This window comes from Agelaius phoeniceus, chromosome 1 (assembly GCF_051311805.1).
Source record: "Agelaius phoeniceus isolate bAgePho1 chromosome 1, bAgePho1.hap1, whole genome shotgun sequence".
NCBI lineage: Eukaryota > Metazoa > Chordata > Aves > Passeriformes > Icteridae > Agelaius > Agelaius phoeniceus.
In genome coordinates, this window is record NC_135265.1 from 121,564,815 (window position 1) to 121,582,297 (window position 17,483).

General features: G+C 34.0%; 1 protein-coding gene across 1 annotated transcript in view; it reads right to left on the bottom strand.

Annotated features, from left to right (window-relative positions):
• Window positions 1–1,899: 1,899 nt before the first annotated feature.
• The window catches only part of TRPA1 (transient receptor potential cation channel subfamily A member 1), a 31,607-nt gene continuing 16,023 nt past the window's right edge, over window positions 1,900–17,483 (bottom strand). The window contains 17 exon segments of the mRNA XM_054642881.2: window positions 1,900–3,003; window positions 4,759–4,856; window positions 5,333–5,443; window positions 6,063–6,131; window positions 7,072–7,254; window positions 7,376–7,505; window positions 9,603–9,772; window positions 10,009–10,098; window positions 10,701–10,848; window positions 11,278–11,348; window positions 12,146–12,244; window positions 13,165–13,224; window positions 14,159–14,252; window positions 15,107–15,273; window positions 16,480–16,594; window positions 16,931–17,095; window positions 17,196–17,365. Coding sequence (XP_054498856.1) covers window positions 2,772–3,003; window positions 4,759–4,856; window positions 5,333–5,443; window positions 6,063–6,131; window positions 7,072–7,254; window positions 7,376–7,505; window positions 9,603–9,772; window positions 10,009–10,098; window positions 10,701–10,848; window positions 11,278–11,348; window positions 12,146–12,244; window positions 13,165–13,224; window positions 14,159–14,252; window positions 15,107–15,273; window positions 16,480–16,594; window positions 16,931–17,095; window positions 17,196–17,365 — 2,172 coding nt within the window. The 3' untranslated portion in view covers window positions 1,900–2,771.

The window sequence follows — 17,483 nt, forward strand, 5'->3', positions numbered from 1 at the left end:
TTGCCATCTTGTTTCAGACTACCAACTCAGACAGAAATGTCATTTCTTGTCCCAAATTGTGACCCTCCTGTGTGTCACACAGATGAGGCACAAATCAGTCTTCCCACCAGGAGCTTATGGGAATGGTCTGGTTTTGGTGGGAGGAGATGCTGCCTGAACCATGATGCCATTCTTCTTGAGGAGAAAACAGTGATAGCACTGATGAGCAGCAGGAAATGGAATGGAATATTTACCCTCACTATCAGCAATATTTGATATACAGTGACTATGAGTGCCTACAGAACTGCCAGCACCCCAATTGAAAAGGTGTTACTTCCATATGGGCTGAAGGGAAGTGGGTGAGTATTGAATACAGATACACACCCATCACAGTTTGCAGATTCCATATCCATACCCAGAGGATACATTTCCATTGAATAGCAATCTCTAAGTGTGAATGCAAACATTCACTTTGTAACACTTTTGGTTAACATATATTTAGCTGTACCTACCATGTAACACATCGAGACAGGTGGAGGTCGCTCTCTTCTCCCATGCAGCAAGCAATTGGGTAAGAGGAGTTGGCTCAAGCTGAACCAGCAGAGGTTTACATTGGGTATTAGGAAAAATTCCTTCACTGAGAGGGTGGTCAAGCATTGCAACAGGCTGCCCAGGAAAATGAAATAACTATCAGTGGAAGAGTTAAAAAACATGTAGATATGGTGCCTAGAGACATGGTTTAGTGTTAAGTAAATGGTTGTACTCAATGGTCTTTACCTTACTTAGAGGTCTTTTCCAACCATAATGATTCTATCAGGATTGCTTCTAGAGATTGCTCAAATGGCTCAGTATCCTCAGCTCAGTCTACAAAAATTTTTAATCATGATTCATATTCCAGTTGTACTTGTACTTTTCCTTAAACTCTACATCTCTTGTACTAAGGCTCTATTAAATAGTTCTATCACATGACAATTAAACAATATTAGTCTGATGATTTACATAGAAAGCTAAGTCATTAATTCAATGTTGTAATATTTTCGAATTATAAAATAACTTATTTCTATCTTTCTATGTAAAATTGGAAAAGAAAACTTTTCTCAAATTGTGAACACTCAGGAAAGCTGAGAGGCAGCTGTATATAAAGGTCTCAGAGTTCTGTTTAAAGAGGCTTGAAAGGCTTAGACTTTAAAACTATGAGTGCTGACTACTTTGTTCCTGCTGTAACCATACTACTGTTCTTCACTCAAAACACTGCATTTAGGTCTCATTTACTCACCCAAAAATGCTATCACTCACTGCCATCTAGTGTTAATGGCACAGACTGCCAGGAATTTAAAATTGCTATTATTACATTTTTCAAGTTTGGCCTTATCCTGAGAACCTGGCCATTTTTTTACTGACAGAGGGAGCTGCAGATGCACAGCAATGCAGAAAACCTGCACATTTTTTTCACAGGAAAAAAATGATCTGACTTTAGGAGCCACAACAATTTCAGAGACTATAGATACATTTTTACTTTTTCTGCTGACTCTGCTTACATGCTCTCTTCCTGTTTCACTGTTTCACAACAGGCCTGCCCTGGAGCAGAGCTGCTCCTCCAGCAGCCTCCTCCTTTCTCTGTTTTACCTGGCAAGGATTTCAAGTCTCAAAGCTGGGATAGAGAGTTGGGTGAGAAAGAATTTTGCCTACTGAACACCTGTGGCAATTTTAAGGCACAAGTCACATTAATTTAATTAACAGTGCAGCTTCCAGCGTTTTCTGAAGACTGGATAAGTTCTGTACAGTGTGAATTACCTCCTAGTGAGTATTTTTTAAATAAACAGGAATCATAATTGGGTTTTGCGAGAAGAATTAATGTATACTAAGTTCTTAAAGAAAATGTCTGAATTCAAAAGCAGACCACACAGCCTTACAACCATGCATAGTCATAATTAGTTTATTAGCACTGGTTTTGAAACAAATATATTCAGGTACTTAAACACATTTTAATTAATGTTTACTAAATTTAATATATCACCATATATTACATAATGCACTGAATATTCAGTAAATGAATAATAAAACCAAAGTGCAGATAAAAGTAGCAAGATCAGTTTTAGGTTATCAGGAAGGCCAAAATCACATTAGCAGTATAAGGACAGCAAGCTGTAAATGTCTAATACTAAACATGTCATTCTATCATTGCTACAGGCATGCTAGTACAAATGATCCCACTGTGAACTGCTTCCACTTATCTAGAAAAAACGTAGTTCTTCCCTAACATTACAACTTCATGATCCTTTATTTCCTACCTTTCAGGCCTGATCCTGCAGTCCCTACTCAGCAAAACTTCCAATGCACTCTGTCAGATTAATTTTGTACTTTTTTTTAAGCTACACAAAGCCCATTGGCTCTCTCCAAACACCTGAATAATAAATGACTAGAATCTAATTTCTAAAAATTTAGAAATTCTAAAAATATTTGTAACAGGAAATAATGTAATTACATACAGACCTAAGTGTACTAGGGCCAAACCCAGGAACAGATCTAGACAGAAGCCAGGACAGCAAGGCTGGCCTCTGTTGAGTTAGGCACTTTCCTGATTAGCCAGTCACTTTTAGGATCACAGTTTTGGATGTAGACATCTCCAGTCTCTTTAAATACTGTTTTGAGCACCTGCATCCTGGTTTTGGATCTGGCCTTTTTTTATACTCGAGTACATGATGTATCACATTAACATTATGCAAAGACAATAAGAGAAGTGAACCTAAAGTAGAACAAAATGATAATACAACATGATATCATAGCCAAGTCTAGAAGAAGCTATTGTTCTTTTCTGTGCTTGGGTTAGGCACATTTGTTTTAACAGCTTTTAACACTGTATCCCATTTGCTATTCTTGTGCTCTAACTGCCTTTTCCTAAATTTGTGCTGAAATAAATCATTGCTGTCTTCATCCTCAGCCTCTGATACTATCTCCATTTTTTGGATAATCAGTTTAATGAGGTCATGTTGCTTTTCCAACAATGTTGATATATCTTTGAGCCTAAAAAGCAAACAAACAAATATGCATCAGGCTTTGTCATTTGATTTCAGTCATTAAAATTACAGATGCAAAAATTGACAGTACTTCACCCTTCTGACAGTACTTAACTAAACCCTTCTGCTAACAAAGACTATTATTTAGAATACATTTAATTCTTTAAGCTGAAGTACTTCTCCATGTTACAGGAAATAGGATTAAAGAACAAATCTCTGGTTCTTGTGAAAATAACTTAATATATGGTTAAGATAGAAGCAACTTCACTCTTAAAATAAAGTTGTTGACTGCTCTATCAAAAGTTTTTCCTATTAACCTATTTCATTGTCTGGTAAGAAAAAGGCCAGCAACCAAAAACATTAGGTGTAATTCACAACCACTTTTACAGCATATGAGAAATACTGATGAGTCACTTACTGAGCTTTTTCAAAGTGCTATCCGAAGTGCAATTGATGCAATTAAGTAGTTAAACTAAGTTAACATCACATATACAGAACACAGTATCTGTTATCTTTAAGGAAACAGAGAAATAAATGGAAATTGTGACTAGAAACTGTCTTTATAAAACTACCAAAGAGGCATTTTGAAAATCTACTTTTCTGAATGTCTAGACTCACAAAATTACAACAAGAAATCTGGTGTGACTGAAAAGGTTCTTTGTGAAGAACAATTGAGGGGCTTTAGATATAGTGAGGTTTTTTGTTGTTTTTTTTTTTTTTTAACAAGAAATGGTAATACATCTTAAAATATGTGAAAATCACAAGTAATAAAATGCAAAGCAAAAGAAAACCCTGCCCCAAACCAAAATGCAAAATTACATACACCCAGCACTGACACTAACTTCAGTAGTAACTGAACTCAGTTTTGAACTCTGATAAAAACACACTGGTAACGTAGTAAGAGCTTTCAGTCAATATTCTCAGAGTACTAAATATGACTTTCCATAATGGTAAGGTCACAAGTTACTCTATTGCAAATAATTTTATAAAATTATTGTTTTCTTCCTTCTCTGTAGGGAAAAAAATCCCAACCAAGGAAGAGTCTGTTTTATGCTGTTTTATATTATAATGATATAGTATGTATTTGAAGAAAGTTCATGATTTGCCTATATCTGTAGGGTGTAGTCTCACCATGCTTCAACTCTCGATGAGTCTTTCATGCAAAAAAAAAAAAATAGCCAATCTGATTCTGTGCAGGCAGACAAAAATTTGGTAGATTTAAAAAAAAGGGAAAGGAAAAAAATGGAGAGAAAACAAGTCAGGGGAAAGGGAGACTGAGTGAGAATATATTTTTCTGGTTGTACATTCACAGAAAACTTTTTTGAAACCTTTCTTATGGATATGTTGGTATTACAAGTAAATCAAGAAAGTACAAAGAATTCCTTCCAAGGCTTTGGGAAACATGCTTTGTTCAAGAGAGAATCAATACCAATCAGTTTTTGGGGAAACAATCTGAATCTGATTTACCCAGTAAAAAGTCAGTAACAGATTGTGTATACTTGCAAACCAACTGGAATTACATCACTTGGGAGTTCTGAATAACCCTTGAAAACTTCCATTTGTAACTCTCTAAAATGAAAATCCATCTTCTCCATTACTTCCAATTACTTTAATGAGCAACAAGCTGTGCTGGTTTGGGCTGGGGACACAGAATTTTACTTTTTAGATACAGTACGGAGCTTTAAAATACCTTTAAAAATAGGAGTATATTTGTAATTTTGGTTCTACTTATTTTTACGACTGTAAAATATCACAAAAATACCTGTATTTCTGCTTCAGAACTTCCAATTCTAGTGTAGTATCAGGGCTCTGTGCATATGTGGTAGAGTCCTCATACCCAAAGCAATACTGGAACACGCTCTAAACGAAACATGGAATCAAACTTAAATAGATCCTATAGTCTGACAACAGAATAAATATGTGAACAGATTAAATATGTGAACATAGTTCACACAGTGTAAACATTGAAAATATTTTCTGTTATGATGTTATTTGCTTATATATTAAAACGTTTGTTTTATAAGAAAATTCAGTCTATCAACAACAGCTCAAATGAAAGAAGAAAAGCCAAAAGGGAGTAATTCTAGTTTTTATCTGAACATCTTTTGTAGCTTGACTTACTCAATAAAGTTACAGTGCACTGAGTACTCAAACACTAATTTTATCTGAATACAGCTGCACTCAAACTGATTTATCATTTCCACTGACTTTAGTCAAGGTCTAATCACAATTCCCTTGATGTCAGTTAATAACACAATGTCCTTAGCAATGTGTGTACAAATTCAATCACCTCCCCTTTTGGTAAGAATCCTTCTATCTAATATTCACCATCTTACCATAAATCCACAGTATCTTGGCCTGTTGGGATATACAGTGATTGATTCCTGGTCCACCCGACTTAAGAACCAAAATGGCAGCTTCTTCTCTAAGTTGGTATGAAGATTAACCTAAATGTGGTTTTGCATTTAGAATGAGATATGTTGTCTTAAGATAAATACACATTATAGGTGAAAATAACCATCAAGCCATTATATTCAATTCACTAGTACTACCCCACACTGCAAACAGTGGCATAATATCTGAATAGTCCAGCCCAGACACTAAAAATACATTGTTATAACCAGTACTGAGTATCTTAGCAGAATTAATTTCTCCACACAGATGTGCACTCTTTTTACTAATGAGAACTTAGTACAGCAGAATGAATTTGGTATCCTTTTGATTTTTGTGTACCTTCGTTCCACTGCATAGGTTCTCTACTAAAAGAAAACTGCAATTTCAGGCTTTGCAGTAACTGATTTTGAGATTCTGGTTTTGTAAAAACTCAGAATTGCTTGAACTGGTGGTTGAAAAATTCCTTAAATATGCATTTTCTTGTACACTTCCTTGGCAATGACTCATATGAGTGAAAATGAGATTCAGGATAAGATGCCATGTTCACCAATTTGCTTTACAGATTTCCTAAGATAGTTGGGAATGTGATGACAAATCAACTAATTATCTAAAAGGTGTTCTAGCAATGATATGTACTTCCAGCATTGGATGCTTTCATTGTCTGTTACTCACCTGCATTGCAATCCTTTTGAGTGCAGCATATTTTTGTACTTCAGCAATGTCACCAACAGCCAAACCAATCTAGAAGAAAGAGAAATAGTTCATGATCTACTTTTTCATAGTCTGTGATTTCAACTGTATTTCTCATTTACACTTAAAAAAAGAAAATATTCTAGACAGTTAAATTATTTTTTCACTTGAATTTGGAAATATTTTTTGTATATTTGTAAAACACGTATCAATAAATGTAGAGAGTGTTTTTACTGACAACACTCTGTTGGTAAGGCACTGAAGTGCTACTTTTGCCAAGAATAACATCCCTTCTTTTACATTCTTCATTGCTGCTGGAATATTAAGAAACCAAGATATTGATCTCTTGATTAAGTAGAATCATGGCTGCAATAAACAAGTTTAAAAAACATGAGGTTTTTGACTTTTATTGCCCAGTTCAAGTGAAAATGTGATTTCCTAAATAAAAATTATATTCAATGGAACATGTCTGAAGATATATTACATATTTTCTCCCCTTTCCACCATTATTGTGTTTTCTGATTCTTAACTTTCAGGTCAGGTTTGTTAGTTAGTTCTATCACTACTTCTGATTGCTGTTTTGTGTGCAGTGGAGATTTGAATTTGGGCTTTTTGGGCTTTATTTTTATAATTTAAATTATTGTTAGTGTTAGGTTATGATACAACAAGGGATTGAACAAAAATCATTGTTCCTCAATTTTCTTTATCAAGACCTCAGAATAATACATTGCAGCTCCAATTCAAATCCCATCAAAGTTATTACCTAAATATATACAAAGTCCTCCTGCAGGAGTGAGGTGTGGGAAAATAGATGGGAAAACACTGGATGGAAAACAAGTGCAGAGAGCGGGGTCATTTTAATATGTTACTGAAAATATCTGTTAAATTATGAGTGGCTGTCATTTACTGAAGTAATTCTATACACTAGAACTGTTTAATTGTTTAAAAGTGTTTAACCACTTTTGTATATTAATAAATAACTTTTACTTACTAGTAAGTTCATAAGAAGGATTGGAATAAGCAAGGTAAATATAATGAGAACTGTGTAGCTCAGGAATGGATATGGCAATTCACTGCTTAGTAAAGGATCCAGGAATGCATCGTGGTAATTAATGTCTCCCAGCATCATTGCAAATGTCTTCATTACAGAAAGCAGAGGTGTGCTGTAGGTTTGCTGCAAAAAGAAACATCAAAATAAAGAAAAAACCCAACTGATGAAATTTGTAAATAAAGTCTTGAGATGCTTTAGTCAAAGATAATATTTAAAATGATAAAAACTTAACTATTGAACTAACCTGTGAACCCAAAAGGACAAAGAAACTCAGCCCAAAGGCCAGTATCAGGAAAAAGAAAACCACAGCAATCCGAATCAAAGTCCTCAAAATTTCCCAGAACATCACAACGTAGATTCCATAGTTCTCAAATCTAGGCAATAAGTGAACAAAAAGACATAGAATCACTTAATTTGGAAAAGACTTCTAAGATAATCAACTCCAACCATTAATCTAGCACTACCAAGTCTACCCCTAAACCATTAAATACTGAAGTTTGAGTCCCTTTCAGTTATTTCTGTAAGGCAGTAAGTAACACTGATTTTCTTCTGTGGAAAGAGACAGTGCCTCTCTGAGAGATACTGTGATGGTAACAAACCTGCTCTACTTTCACATCCAAAAGAGTGCAAGTGATCCTACGCACAGCAACTCTGAACTGCATAATCTTACATTTTAATGCACAAGAACAATTTTCAAGATAGTATTTTTCATGGATGACATCTATTCCCTCCGTAGGCATAGGGAGTATTGTACCACTGCTGCATTCAGAAGAAAAACATAAGCAAGCTATCCAACTTTTTTCTGCTTCTCAGAACAAAGTAGCAACCAGAACAAGGGACAACTGGCACCATAATCTATGCAGCAGCCACATGCCTGATTTAAAAGATTGCACTTTTTACAAGATGTGAAACATTATGTAGTTTTAGTGTAATACAAAGAATGGAAAACAAACAAACAAAAAGAAACACACTGCTCAGGAAGAGAATAGCATAATTTTAAGACACCTGTGTTTCCAACAACAATCTGTTGTTGGCAAACCTCTCCTATTATTTGTTAGCACAAAAACAAAATATCAAAACAGGAATTACCATAAAGCAGATTAAATTATTTTTCTTTCAAACATAAACTTGTGAATTTATGTCCTCTCTCAAATCCAGGGACCAAGAGATTTTTTTAAACTCACAGTAGTAACTGTGAAAATCCCCGTAGGTATCTTTCACTCTGAAACATTATGTGCAAGACTGAAAAGGTCAAGCTGGAAAGAGAGCAAACCCAATCTTCTTGTACTTATAAGGCATTTATTAGGCAAAATTCAGCTGAAGTCAATGGAATCACAGATTGCTTTGGGAAAAGAGCCTGAATGAGTTGGGAAAATTATGTGTAGAGCTCTACTACAACACATTTGAAATAACAGTCAGGCCAGGAAGGAATTTCATCCAACAGCAGGAGAAAAGTTGTGCAATCATCTGTTTACTTTGTCCTGTTTAGGCTCAACCCCCGTTTTGCCTGGAGCAGACAGGACACACCCATTCATTGGTCACCTGAGATCAGACACGGGGCTGGGGGAGTGGGGACAAGGTTTGCAGCAGAGGCCAGACCATAAAAGTCCTCTCTTTGACATTAACTCTGCTCACAAACTGTGTCCTTAAACATCCCTACCACAGTAAAACAACCCTGAAATTAATCAGCAAATGTTGTGTTTGTCTGTCTGCAAGAGTTCATGGGGATGATTAGTGCATATATACAATAATTGAATTTATTTGAATTGAATTGGAAAAACATTTATGCAGTGTTACCACATGCAGTCCTGCTCAGACACAAATGTGTGTAATTTATTAGTCTTAAGCACTACACCCACACTATTTTTTTCCTCCACCCAGATCTCCTGCAGTTCATAACTCTTGGACACTATTGTACCAGTGACAAGATTTAAGATAATTAAGGGCAATAAACAGGCATGATGTCAACTCAAGAAATTTACAATTCCATCAATTGCAATTCTTTTACAGGACACTACGGCATAAAGTCAGACATGTCATTTAATATGGGAAATGATAAAGGAATTTACCTTCTCCCAGGTATTACTCATAAAACCTGACTTCCTTATGCCATTCATAATTCTTATCCTTCTGGGTTCTTTTAAAGACAAAGTCTATACAGTGTAGTGAAAGATGATTTTAAAAATGATAAAATTCAGCATGGCTGTGCTTAATTAACATTAAAATAAGTACTGTTATTTCTGTAGTTGCTATAACATATGTTATGATGCTCTACATGAAAAACACTGAAAATGACTCTACAGTTCATCAGAGATAAAAAATTCCTATGGTCCTAATCTGGAAATTTCTATAGTTTCAAAAAAATAAAAATACAAAATGGGTCTCTCAACTTTGATCTGTCACAATTTAGGAGATGTAAAACATCTGAAAATATTAAAATATTTTATTGTAAAGCCTGTAAAAATTTTTACCGTTGAAGATAAAGCAAGAAGTTCATCCAAGACAAGTACACAGCAATTGCTCCACATTCCCACTGCAAATGAGCTGGCGTATTAATAAATAAAGAAGACACAAAAATTATGCTTGTAGTATAAATGGTCCAGTCCAGTAGATTGGAGTAATCCAACAAATATTTCAATTTCTAGGATTTAAGAGAGAAAGGTTAATATTTACAAGTCATCCATCATTAAAACACTGAGTTCAATACACTATGTAAATTCACTATTTAAAATCAGTTTTAATCATTATATATATACTTTAAAAAGTATAACTTGACATTTGACTTCTAATCAGAAAAAAAACCAGATTCATTCCAATATCATACAAACTGCCATGCAAGTACACTGTCTGATTAATGTTATTTCTCTGTGTACTAACCTGCTGAATCAGCTGAAATATTTCTTTGCAGATGCCCAGTAAACTCATAATTAAAACTAAACACATACACACCCTTGTGAAGTATGAGTCCTGCAACGAAAATCAGAGTACAAAAGAAATGATAAATTATTAAAGGAATGTTCATTTGATCTCTACCTATTATATATACATTATATTGCCTGTTAGCTTGTATCATATACTTATTACTACCTATATTCTGTTTAATTAATATGTATTGTGAAATCCATGTTCTGGGTTGAGCTGTATATGTGATCTCATCATTTTTTCTTACATCAGGATATCTTCATGAACCTTTGATATCCCTCGAGTTTACTTTATTTCATATTTCTACTAGCATATGCTTTCTGAGTTCCTGTTTCAGTTCTATGCTTTTTCTCTCATGTGAATATTTTTTCTTCAATATTAAACAAATATTATTCACTTCAGGGAAAAAACTGAAGTAACCATGTACCAAATATAAATTCCTCAGAAAAAAATAAGAAATGAGAACTGAAAATTATCTAAACTGAAAATTATCTGTCAGCAGAGGTTGCTGCTGAATGCTTAGAAATATATACTTCAATTTTACTCCATAGAATTGCTAGATCATAAATTAATCTAGACATTATTTAAGTAATCGTACCTTTTTGCTGTAAAAATCCTAAACAGATTGTAACAACTAATAAAAGTACCTCATATTCTAATGGTCTTGCTTCATAGAGCTCTGTTCCATTCAAAGGTCTTCCTGGTTGTATGTGAGTGACCAGAAGAGTCAGTGGGATGAGACCAAGAGAATATATGCCTAAATTCATTAAATGTGCTCGAAAGCCATAGGCCATCCTTGAAAGTGAGAATGTTAAAGTTACAACACTTCAAATTTAGAAGAGCATGCATTCAAATTTAACAGTCAATAACAAATTTAACAGTCTTCAAGATAAGGAAATAAACATTTCTTGAAATGTCCCTTTGTGATGAATGTGTTCATCACTTATGTGGACAAAAATGTATTTGCCACTCTGAAATAATGCTCCTTTCACTTTTACTTGGCAACCTTATTATATATTTTATAACAAAGAGTAAACAAAGATAGTAGCTGCCTTTGTTGTAAATATAAAAAAAAATTTACTAAATACTAAGTGGTACTTTATGAAAAAGACATTTGCCCAGTCAGCTCAATAAGCATGCACATTTTAATAAACAACTTCCAGGCAAAATAGTCTTTATCTTGACATGCAGTATTATATTTTATATCCACTAAAATAGACCAACCATTTCATAAGCAAATATTCTTTACACACAGGATGACTGAGTAGCTCCATGCGATTGTGGCGCACCATGGCCTGCAAAACACAAATACAGAAGGGTCAAACTCAATTCATCTGGGCCAGCAAAGTGCTTACAAAACTGGCTAGGTCACCTTTTTTACCTGATTATTAGCCCAATGAAAACGAAAATGTGTGTAAGATATTGCAAAGTTCTTTTGATTAAGCACTCTGGCCCAAACCCATCACTATCTTGCCTTCTCTGCCTGCTAAGGCATTCAGCTTCTCTGCTGGGGCTCTGTTAGTCTATTTCAAGCTTCAAAAATTATACAGACTATTTTCAACTACACCTGTGAGACCAAGTTTTAAATTTAATGAGAAAAATATTTATTTATTTATTTATTTATTTATTATTAGACAGTATAACAACTAATTGCCAATAGGAAGTCCAAAAAGTAAATATATTAAGCCAGAAAGTTTGTTATATAGACATTTTCTGACAAAGAATGAGAGAACAGATTGACAATGCAAAAAACTAGCAAATTTGTTTCATATTATAAATATTTTGCAATTACCAGATGAAACAAATCAGCCTGTCAGCTTTTTTAGTGCCTTACATTCCAGTGCATGTCACTACAATGACTGGAGTGTGGTTTTCTTTGATGTACTACCTGCACATACAGCACAATATCTTGAGCATTCACAGTTTTATCTAAACTTAAAGAAATTTTATTTATTACTTAGAACCTAATTTCAATATACTTTTAATATACAGAGTTACAGGCTTTGGAGAAGAAATATTATAATGAAAAATTCAAGCCTCTTCATTTTATCTAAACCAAGACAGCAGGCAATGATGTCAGAGTAAAACTTACATTTAAAGTGGTAAGTGGTTCATAGAAAATATCTTCACCATCCTTTACTTTCTTGTTAAGTGTCAAGGGACACTGAAGATATCTGAAGTTGTATTCAATCTATATAATACAACAGAAGTTAAATATAATGCAAATGATTATCTCAGTCTTAGATAATGTTCTTAATACAAAAAGTCTATCTTTTAGAGAGCATATTGTGTCAAGGTAGTCAGAATCAAGATGTATATTCATTGTTAGCTGAACACATGCCATCAAGACACACATCTGTGACTGCAAGGTGTTTAAATGAACAGCCATTTTGAATTTTAAAATAAAAAGTGCACATTTCTTGCTAAAATGTTACAATTAAGAAAGGTCATTTTCATAACCATGATTTTTTTAATGACAACTTTAAAGAAAAGCTTGTCTTTAAAAGTTATATGGCTTTGATAATATAATATAAAGAAAATGCACAGTAGCAAAAAATTTGCAAGTTTTCTGTTAACGATGTGGACACAATCCAATATAATCATTGATAAGGTGGTTTTCAATATGGTTTCAAAGGTAACATAACTAGAGAACATTCATGTCTCCCTGGCATTAAAAGCAATCTAATGCTTAAGATTTTGGGACAAGTATTTACAAAACAAAGAAACATGTTGAACTCTAAATCATGGATGACAATTGCACTACTTATTGTAAACATACTTTCAATATTTATAAATAGATATTGCATGTCTTCTCTCACTGCTATTTTGAAATACCCATAACCTCTGATACCCAGCTTGATTGAAAAAATTATCACAGCAAAGATAGATTATTGATTGTAGAAGTTTAATATCACACTTATTAAAATATGTAAGCATGAAGACTACAGAAACTGAACTTCAAACTATTTACAGTCCAAAGGATAAAATCTGTCTCCTATGGTCTGTGTTTAGATCTGAGATTCATCTACAACAGTACCTTATATATATATGAGCTTGACATGTTCATTAAAATATATGTGTTTTGTACTTTCCCAGACTTTTTCTACTTACATAGAAGTCTCGACTTGTCTTCTCCTCTGAAGACTCAATTATGCAGTTGTCCAACACCAGCTTTGCAGAGGAACAGAAAAGTAAATTAAGGTAAAATAGGCAATATTCAACAGAAAGAATATGTTTAGACCAGAAGAAAATGACTGACAAATACAACGATCAGCTAACAGAAGTGATGACTCAGTCAGATTTTATGATGTATGCTTTGAAGACATAAAATTTCAGAGTTTTCATGTATGAGTTAAATGTAAATGCAGTTTACAAGGCTATATGCCAGTTTACCAGTATGAAGTGTGAATAGTTTATGAATACCTATGTAGTAATCACATATCCTCTGAACAGATAGAGACATAGTTCTCCCAAGATTTTAGAAGCTGTGGGAAAATTAGAGGAAAGAATTCAAACAACTATTATCTCTCTTTCTGTAACCACTGTTTATAGACTTAGCTCTCCAGAGTGTGCCATCCATAGTTCACCAATAGTGTGAGAGAAGATTCCTAAAAGCCAGTCAGGTCTTAGGTCCACCATTGTTTCTATAAGAACTACAGATTTTTAATAATAAAGTGCCTTTTCATGCCTTCTGATGATAGTCTCTGTAATACCTTTGCCCGTCCCCAATACCCCCTCAGTGATATATGTATGTACCACTTGCTATTTTAATTAAAAATCATTTCTGCTGTGTCATTTAGCAGTTAGCTAAGAGAGTGAAAATATCTCAGATGATTTTGAACCCAATTCACTTACGACTCTCATTCCATCTATACATAATTTTTATGTTACTTTTATAAATCCATTGATCTCAGGAAGCTAGGAACTTTTCTAATACAGAACTTAAATTGGACAAACTATCACTAAAATACTATTAAATAATTTTGTGAACTTATTTCTATTTTATAATAATACGTATTAGAGAGCACAGCAAGCAGAAGAATGAATGCAGTACAACAAAGATTATTTTGTGAAGTCATTTCTTTAACATGTGTAGAAAACTTACTTTAAATGAATCGGGAAGATACTCAACCATTTCCAGCAAAGGACACTTATTGGCACTGGAAGAGTGAGAGAAAGTCACAACAGCTTCTTCCCATCTGCAAAAAATCATTTCAGATAATAGAAAATTAATTAATTAAATCTGCTTTGAATTAACTACTTTTAGATTATTTGAGTTTCATTTAAGATATTGAAAAGCATAATATATAATGTGCTAATTTTATGCACTATTAAATGGAAACTAAGCTGTCTGGGGAGTAGCTGAGTAATATTCTGGACACTTCTGTAAGAATGATTCATGTTAAATTCTGTTATCAATTAAACAGAAATGTTTCAATTATGCTAAGGCCTCCTAAAAAAATATGAAACTGGAACAAACTTTGGAATCTTGGGTTACAAAATTACACAAATAATAATAAATACAGTGAAATCCTGTCAGTATTCCTGTAACTCTTACCAAAAGATGTCATCATTAGGCAATGGTGCGTTGCTTTTTCCAAAAGGGGGGCTTCCCTATGCCTTAATCTAAAATATTCTAAACTGCAGTTGAAATGCTACATTTTAAAATATTTGCAACATTAAAAAGCATGATTTTAAATTAAATCTCTTGAATGATTTCCGTTGTATTCACATCTTTATTAATATTTTATAGGCATTAAAGCATTATGTGAAAGGTCAAAATTATTTCTGATGGCTTCTACATGTCTTTTACACACAGAATCCAAATACTCAATGTAATATGAAAAGCAACTTGCCATATATCTGATGTCCATTAAAATTATGCCATTTTTTATTTGTGCTGATTAGAACAGAACATAACCTCTGGAACTGTAAAATAAGTACTGAGTTTTAATTATTAAACAACAGTTTTTCAGAACTTAATCTCATTTAAGAAAACGAAAACAAAACACAAGGGCAAAAAAATTCAAGAAGCATTTTCTCTATGCTTTACCTTTTGTGCAAAATGACAGCAGACACCACATCTTTTCTCCTATTGTGTATTGCTTCATGGAAAAAAGAAGCTACTGCTTTGTTGAACAGAATTTTTGCACCATAGTCAAGAAGTAACCTCACTGCTTTTGCATGTCCTTCTCGTGCAGCCAAGTGCAAAGCTGTGTTCTGTGCAGACAAGCAGTACATGAGTAAGTTTAAAAAAGTACATTTCAGTGCTGTCCCACATTGAAAAGCCACATGCTTTTCTCAGCTGCAAGTCTTGAATGCTTTCACTAGCAACACAAAAAACTGGAATATTGTCAGATTCTGACAGAGATTACAGACATGTTCTTTATGTCTACAGCTACACTAGGGCAAAATCTGAAGAGGAAACTCACTAAAGGTAAGATCATCAATATCTTTTAGTTTTGTAATTAATGAACTTCAAGTCACAAAGAGGTAAAAATCATGGCATCTACAGACACAGAACACCTTATTTGATAATCAACAAGAGAAGCATCCAATCATATCCAGATGTGCTCATACAAAAAAAATCTACAAGAAAATTTGAGAGTGCAATTTTGTAAGTGGAATATTTATTTTTTCTTTAGATTTTTTGTAAAAGTAAAGGAATCAGTGGTTTAGGAATAAAGATACACTAAAACTGACATTTGAGAGTCTTCTGAGCACACAGATTTTTCCAATTGAAATTAAGGACTTCTCATGCATTGAAGTTAAGGCTTCTCATAAATTTATACTCAAGATTTGTTTCTAATCTAGTACTTTAAACATTTTCAACACCAGTTCTCAGAGAAATTCGCAACAGCTTCTGTGCTGGGAATTAAAGAGTTCTTTAAAATGGTCACCCTGTATTTCTGGTGGGACAGGTTCATACAAGAGGCCTTCAATCCTTGAAAGGGATTCTGTCTTGACCTAAAACACACTACATCTGTCCAATCTCCAGAGCAAGACAGGTGCTGTTTTTGTTGGACATCACTGTGCAGTGGATTTCAAACAACATGTTAATGAGCTATAGTTGGTACCAGATTTTTTCGCATCTGTGTAAGTTCTTTAAATTTGCATTAGCAGTGTTTGTACTACATTGCTAAAATATTCTTGCATTGTATAGGGGGCAAGAGGAACATGTCTAATACATTCAGTGTTTCATGTCTTCTATTAGAATATTTGAATCTTTCTTATCTCCCGCTTAAAAGAATTGGATAAAAATTTCAGCAATCATATATTTATCCAAGAAATCTTTTATCGCTGAGTCTGCCACAGGAAATAAAATATTATGCATTGTAATGCACAGTGGAAAACTACCAATAGCCTAGCCCTGACATTTCTTCTAGAAGTAACAGCAGACAAGAAACAAATAATGTTAACACATACCCCTTCTTCATCCACTCTGTCAGTACACTTCACATTAGTATCCAAAATTATCTGCATTGTGCGAGTGTATCCTCCAAAGGCAGCATGGTGCAGGGCTGTCCAGCCTTTATAATCACTTACATGCAATGGTATAAAATTAGAAATTATAAATAAAAAAGCTTTTTATAAATTTAAAGTGAATGTAAATGAATCTTCTCTCAGCTGGATTTAGAGAAACCTCAGTTCCCCTAGCATTAGAAGCCTTGGTTTTACAGCTAGCTAGTCTCTGACTTACAAGTATTTTATAACCATGCTCTTATACCGCATGTTTGTATTTGCCTATATGAATATAATAATTATTTTAATATAATGTACTTATATTTATATTGCATTAACTTCCCAGCACATGAACATAAAACATAGGGGGATAGGGGTTTTTTTTGACTTAATGAATGAAAATCTATATACTTACCAGAGGAAGAGAGCCCCTCTCTTCAGAAGAAACTGAACTACCTTCTCATGACCATTCTGGGCTGCCAAGTGAAGGGGAGTCATTCCCTTCTTATCACCTTCATTCAAAAGCCTTGTGTCTTTCATGTCTCTGATAAGTCGTTGACAAGTATTGATGCGCCCATAGCTTTGCAAGATGCACAGAAATTAATGCACAGAAATTAATGTCAGAGACACAGGGATGAAAGGCAAGGCATGGATTCCATGGCCTGGACTGTGCTACTAACCTGGCAGCAAAGTGTAAGGGTGACTTCTTGTCCCTGCTCTTGGAGTAGATGGAAACGTTGAGGCTGAGTAAATTATTTACAGAGAGTGCCACACCTTGTCTGCATGCATAATGCAATGGAGTGCATCCTTCATTATCTTCATCCACTACAAGATTTTTAATATGCTCCATCTGTTATCCCCCAAGAGGTACCCAAAAACAAAAGCACAGAATTACATCTATATCTCTTCTGCTCCATAGTTTCTAATAGCTTGCAACAATAGCATTAATACTCTAAAGCAGTATCTAA